At 37.3% G+C, this 6,838-nt stretch overlaps 1 protein-coding gene across 1 annotated transcript in view; it reads right to left on the bottom strand.

The window, feature by feature from the left end:
• Nucleotides 1–6,404, bottom strand: part of LOC110102966 (glycolipid transfer protein 1) — a 17,756-nt gene extending 11,352 nt beyond the window's left edge. Inside the window, exon 1 of the mRNA XM_028700291.1 lies at nucleotides 6,231–6,404. Coding sequence (XP_028556124.1) covers nucleotides 6,231–6,348 — 118 coding nt within the window. The 5' untranslated portion in view covers nucleotides 6,349–6,404. The remainder of the gene's footprint in view (nucleotides 1–6,230) is intronic.
• Between the last annotated feature and the right edge of the window lie 434 nt (nucleotides 6,405–6,838).

The raw sequence follows: 6,838 nt of genomic DNA, 5'->3' as shown, positions 1-6,838 counted from the left end.
AATTGCCCCTAGGGCAAACATAAAACAAAGCCCTCAAGTGAGGGTATAAATGGAAAAGCACAAATAACAAATAAACTACATCAAGATAAGTAAACACGATCGTAGCCGTTGATCTTCGATGTCCTCATCATTCTCCCCAGGTGGGAGAAAACTCGACTCCGTCGAGTGGGTGTCTCAAGAACTCTAGTGTATCTGAATCGATCAGCTGTATTTCCTTACACTCTGATCATGTCTCTTTTGACTCTGGTGTACCTCTCCACCTCATCAACTATCTTCTTCGTTCACCCTCAATTGTGGAAATAATGTCATAACTCGGAATCATGTCAACTTCTCCGCTATAGGTAATTTGGGAATATTTGGGGAGTGGAGGTAGGCTAGGGTTCTCTCAGGGTGAGGTCACACAAGGCTCAATTTGAAGTGGAGGTGGTGGGTTAAACTCTAGACCCTCATAGGTTACTAAATCTTCTATGTTAATAGAGGGATAAATGTTGAACTCTGCAAGCAGAGCCACCACGTAAGCACTATCAATGATTTTCTTGACTGTATTAATTGGTCCCGCACTCCTAGCATGTGATTCCTTTACAGTTCCTTGTGGGAACTGCGCCGGACGAATCCGCACCGTCGCTGAATTACCAACCTCAAAAGCTTTAAATTGTCATTTTTGAATTCAGCATAAAATCTATAATTATTATCGTTCTATTCAATTAGGCGTGCAATTTCCATAAATAGGTCATGCGGATGCGATGTAAATGCGGCATGTGCTATGCAGAATTATATGTCTAAAATTCAAGACTCAACAAGATAACTAATATGAGAATGAAGTGGTGCAAGAGATTAGATATGCAAGATGAATGAAAAGTGGATTCACACACAAACTTTAAACAAAGAAATTTTTTGAAGACAATAGACTACAAAACACACACAACATACTAACTCATACGAACACATAGCTAGAAAAGGTAGAAATTTCTTGCCTGGGAACTCCATGCTGGAGGCCTCGCTGGGCACTTCGGTCGGGAAAAAACTATCGAAGCTGTGGAGTAGCGCTTTTTTTGTCCCAGCCTGAAGAGAGATGTCAGTCGGTGTCACACTTGCCAACTGGCCAAGCAACGCAAACAAAACAGGGGTCTGTACACTCCTCTGTCTGCCCCTAGTTGCCATTGGCAGGATGTTAGCGTGGATTTTATTCTAAGCCTACCCAAAACTATCCGAAGGAATGACGCCATTTGTGCTGTTGTAAATCGATTTATCAAAATGGCTCATTTTTTACTTTGCTCCAACACGTCCGACACCTCTCACATTGCCAAACTCTATTTCAACGAGGTCGTCCGTTTGCATGGCTTACCCAAAACCATCTTTTCAGATCGGGATGTGAAATTCACTAGCTATTTTTGAAAAACCCTCTGGATGAAAATGGGTATGAAATTGTAATTTTCCACTGCCTTTCACCCATAGACTGATGGTCAGACCGAGGTAGTCAATAGGAGTTTGGGTAACTTGTTGCGATCTTTGGTTGGCGAGCACATTAAGGACTGAGATTCCATTTTGCCTACTGCTAAGTTTGCGTATAATAATTCTATTAACCGAACCACTGGCCTAAGTCCTGAAATTGTATACGGGTTCAAACCTAGACAGTCTCTAGACCTTATACCCATGTGGTCTAAGTATAAGATTTTCGAGTTTGCATCATCATTTGCATCACATTTGCATGAACTTCATAAAGAAATTGCACGAAAAATTAAAAAGAGCAATAATGATTACAAACTATATGCGGATTTAAAATGAAGATTTAAAACTTCTAAGGTTGGTGACTCCGTGATGGTGCGAATTCGTCCGAAACGGTTCCCACAGGGAACAATTAAGAAGCTGCATGCTAAGAGTGCTGGATCATTCAAAATACTTAAGAAAATCAATAATAATGCTTATGTAGTAGATCTGCCTGCATAATTCAACATCAATCCCTCCTTTAATATAGAAGATATAGTTGCATATGAAGGTTCTGATTTCAACCCATCAAATCCACTCATACAATAGTCTTGTGTGACCCCACCTAGTGAGAACTCAAACCTACCTCCACTACCAAATATATCCAAATCACCCATGGCAGAAAAAGTGGACTCGATCCTGAGTGATGATATCATCTCCACAAGAGAAGGTGGACGAATGAGGTACTTGATCAGGTGGAAAGGAAAGCCCGAGTCAGAGGATACATGGTTATATCATGATGAGCTGTAGCAGATTGACCCGATGCTTTAGAGATCTACGAGAGTACCACAGACGCTTACTTGACAGAGTCGAGCTTTCTCCCACCCCGGGAGAATGATGGGAACATTAGATCGTGGAGAGTCTATCAAAGACGTGGCCGTCGATCTACAGCCACAATTGAGTCATTAAATTTCTGAATTGTTTTATGTATTTTCTTATTTTTGATGTCATATTGTATTTGTTTTATTAGTTTCCCGTTGTACTCTTTTATTAAGGGAGGTTGTATGTAAGCACTAGGGACATTGTCGTCCTTTTGTTTTTGTGAGTCTTTGTATGAGGCAATTTATAGCCCAACTGTTCTCATGTTGAAGCTAATGAATGAATGATTGATTACAAATTTTTCTTCTCTTTGTTTGAGTTCTCTTGAGAGCTAGAGAGTTTGGAGTGAGATCCCTAGGAGAGGGAGAATTGCGCATCACCCACGAACCTTGACAAGTCGGGTTTGTGGTTTTATTATCTATCTTGTTTTTTTTTTCCCCTCCACCATCGTCGGCTCCACCTTCCTCTCTCCCTCCCATGGCCCAAAGCTCCACCCGACGCTTGAACCTCCGACCACTTCTTCCCACCGTCCCCACCTCCTTCCCCTCGACGCCCCACCACCACCACAACCGCCGGTCCACCCTCTTCATCAAGCCGCCGGCCCCCCACCCCTCTTCCAATCTTTGAATTATTTCCTAAATCCCCACTTTCCTAATTTATCCCAATCGATTCTTGGAAAGAATTTGAATTGGAAATAATTCAAATTTAATTCCCTATTCTTTCCTAAGGCCTTGATCTTATTTTTGGAAAGAAGCTTAATTGAATCAAATAATCCAAATCTGCATTAATTGATTAAATCCTTTCCTATTCCATTAATCCTATTTTGGGAAAGGTTCTTTAATTAAATAAATTAATTCAAACCGAAATTGATTGATTAATTAATGCCTTAACCTAAGATACATTGCACCTAGTCTCATGCACCCATCCCTCTCGACTTGGCCGAACCCCCATGCCCCACATTAATTTCTTTCCAAAAATAAAGCTTCTCCTATTGGGATCAAATCAAAGCCCCTCTCCTCTCTCCTACCCTCCCCCTCCCTCATCCCTTTTCCTCTTTAATTATTTCCAAAGTTGGGACTTGATTAGAGGAATTCAAAGTTCAATTTCCAACTTAACTCTTGAAAATCTGAACTAAAGTAGACCCCTATCCTCTTACCTTGGACGGCCACTCCATCTCCCATCCTCTTGCTTAATTTTGGAGAGACACTTCTTTCTCTCCAAGGGAAACCAACAAGTACAAGCAAAGAACACTTCCATCCATACCTCAACGCGACAAGATCAATGCATGGCCGATTCGAATCTTGACTACAGCCTCTCCTACGACAAACAAGGATTTGTTTGCAACCTGCACTCTACCTTCTTCGACGTCAACCCGCACATCGACCACACCGTAGAAGAGTACATAGAGCGCATCTTGGACACCTTGGTCGAGGCTATTGAAGAGCAACTTGGTACCGTCCAGTGGAGGATTACAACCGATACTTGACGAAGGTCTTCTAATCTTCCTTTTCTTGTATTTCTTAAAGTCTAACCCCCTTCCTTGGGATTTGATTTGAGTCATGAAGATCGTGTTCGCTTAACTCTGCCGAGCTTAGTAAACATAGGGATTGAGTGCACTTCATTTATTTCTAATATTATTGTTAGATTAGGGATTTTCGTTGAAAGCTATTATATTTGCATGTTGATGATTTCCTATGTTATTTTGATGATTCAAAGCTCTTATTGTGTAACTTAGCCTAAACAGAAGTGATTGCTCTTACATTTTATTTTGTCGTTTTATTTGCTAATAGTTCTAATATTTATTATTCTAATCAATAAATCGTGCAAGTTCTTTTCAAGTTATTGCATGCATTGTAGTCCTACATCACTAACACCCCTCAAAGACACCCCTATGCGGGAAAGACACTAGGAAGTGCTGAAATTTAGACTGAATGAACTTATTGGAAACACAACATTAAAAACCCCCTTTAAAATTGAACATAATGAAATGATTGAACAAAATGCAAGTTTAGAGCAAAAATTTAAACATCCTAAATATCACACGAGGTGAAATAAACACATAGGACTACATGGAACTTGAAATGAACTCAACGGCTCGCCAACAAATATGAACATACACTTCTTATACTCTTAAGCACTCTCAAACAGCTCAAAATTATGTGTGAACTTGAATAATAAAATGAACAAGGGAGTAACCTAATTTATAATAAGAAAATCTGATTTCCTTTAGGATCCACCTAAATAAAATCTAACCACATGTAAACAACAAAAAATCATGGAATCTCAAAACACATTAAAAGATTCAACTCATCTTCTTCGCCATCAAATCTCCAACACATACACTAAATAAAAAATTAAATTCTACACACATCTCAACAATAAACTCTCATGTAAATAACCAAAATTTGAATCTTTTCAAATCATGCATCCTCCGATACATAATTATCAAATTCGAGCACAATGGATCAAAATGCGCAAAGTGAACTTAAGAGCATCCGTCTGCCTTGAAAAACGTGATGTTGCCTAGAAAAACAAATAAATACTTTTAAAAGAATGTTATTATCTTGAGAAGCATGTAACCAACTCAAGATGCATATAGCCACATCAAGAAGCATACAACTATCCTGATAAATATGTCTCTTCCTCAAGAAGCGTACAATTGCTCTGAAAAGCACACCAATGTTCCAAAAACACAAATACAATAAGCATTAAAATTGCAAGTGCATCGTGCAAATGCATTGAAAAGCATGCAAGTGCATCGTACAGAAGCGTTGAAAAGCATGCTAATATAGTTAGAAACATGCAAGTATGATATGCAAATGCATAAAAAAATGTACAAGCACATTGTGCAAGTATATATGTGAACATGTCAGTGCAACATGCGAATGCACCAAATTTTTTTAAAAAAATGCATAAAAAAAGAGCGCACAACACATCAAATAATCAAAATCAATTTTACCGGCAAGTGCAAAATATTCAAGCATAAAATCTAGGAATGCAGCATGGGCTAAGAATAAGTTGAATTAAAATCCTCTCACTTTAAAAGGGGATCAATTGCTTTACAAAGCCTACAATTATTTTAAAATTTACAAACTATTTAAAAACAAATTTAAACTCATCCAGAAGCGCCTCGACAAGTTCATCAAATGTTTGAATTTATTGTCTAAGAATATTCAAACAAAGGTGTAACCCATACTTCAATATAAGGAAGCAAATAACAGCAAAGTTTTTGTGTGACATCCTTGCAACATGCTAGGTATCTCCTGGAATGTGGATATCAACATGCAAGAAAGTGGCGCTTCAAATCATTTTGGCTTCAAAACAAAAGTTAAGTTTTGTGTCCCAGCTAATTCTCAAGGAAGAGCAGTTATCCTTTAAAATTGAAATAAATTTAATTAGATTGAGCATATTTTAAAAATAATGATACAGACCTAAAACATAGTTGAGTAATTATAATAACAACCAGTACACAATTATCATGAACTAAGTTCCATTAGTTTGATACAAAGCAAGCTAATCTGCAGTGACATCATATGGTTAGCAAATACTAAGTTCCCCCATTCTGATTTACATACATACCACCCTATACTATTATATTTACATATTTAACACCTAAAACTTTAATATTACATACATAACACTCATAGTTCATTTCATATCAAATATGAGTAGTATAAATTAAATATATGAGTGAAAGTAAAAAAAAAAAAATATGAGTGGTATATTTGATATTAAAATAATATAGGGTGCTATGTATGTTATATTAAAATTTTGGGTGTTAGATATGTAAATAGAATGGTATAAAGTTGTATGCATGTAAATTTTCCTAAATTAAATAACCTAAATTGTCGAGTGCTTGCATAAATTATTCAATAAAAATCGTTGCTTTGCAAAAATATGAAGTGGTACAAGATGAAATCAACTACCTATAACTGGCAGGATATGTTTGCAGACATCAAGAAAAGGCTTTGTGAGCATCTCTCCTTGCTCAGACTTGACAGCTTCCATTCCTTCCAAAGAGGGAGTGAACACAGTAACCTCCATTATAAGTCTTGATGTATTGCACCTATTCTGAACAAAAATATCAAAATAAGCATCTCCATCCCCAATTTTAGAAAAGATATGAACCTAGCCGATATACTAAATGAAGGCAGACTTGGCAGGTTACTTCCTATAACTAATGCCCAAAAACCACTCAAGGATCTGTCAAGCCATCCAACGCTGATTTCAAATATAAATAAAATTCAAAGACACCATGCAATAATCAATTTAGAGACCAAAAACACTTATTCAAAGAATTAAAAATAATAGGATGGCTATTAAACCATTGATATTGCAAAATCTTCTCTAGGAACAAGAATCCCAGAACATCAGCCCTAGCGAAATAATTAAAATGAAAAGGAAAAACACTCTGTAACCTATCAGGCGACGGATCTCATCAAAATCCTCCCTTGAAATCCCATTTCGGTAATTAAAAGACGTAGATCTTTGCAATAATAGCGATCAAGTAAGAAATCAAAAGGATGGAAATTTT

Source organism: Dendrobium catenatum, unplaced genomic scaffold (assembly GCF_001605985.2).
Source record: "Dendrobium catenatum unplaced genomic scaffold, ASM160598v2 fragScaff_scaffold_1482, whole genome shotgun sequence".
Lineage (NCBI taxonomy): Eukaryota > Viridiplantae > Streptophyta > Magnoliopsida > Asparagales > Orchidaceae > Dendrobium > Dendrobium catenatum.
This window is presented reverse-complemented; position numbering and strand designations above follow the sequence as displayed.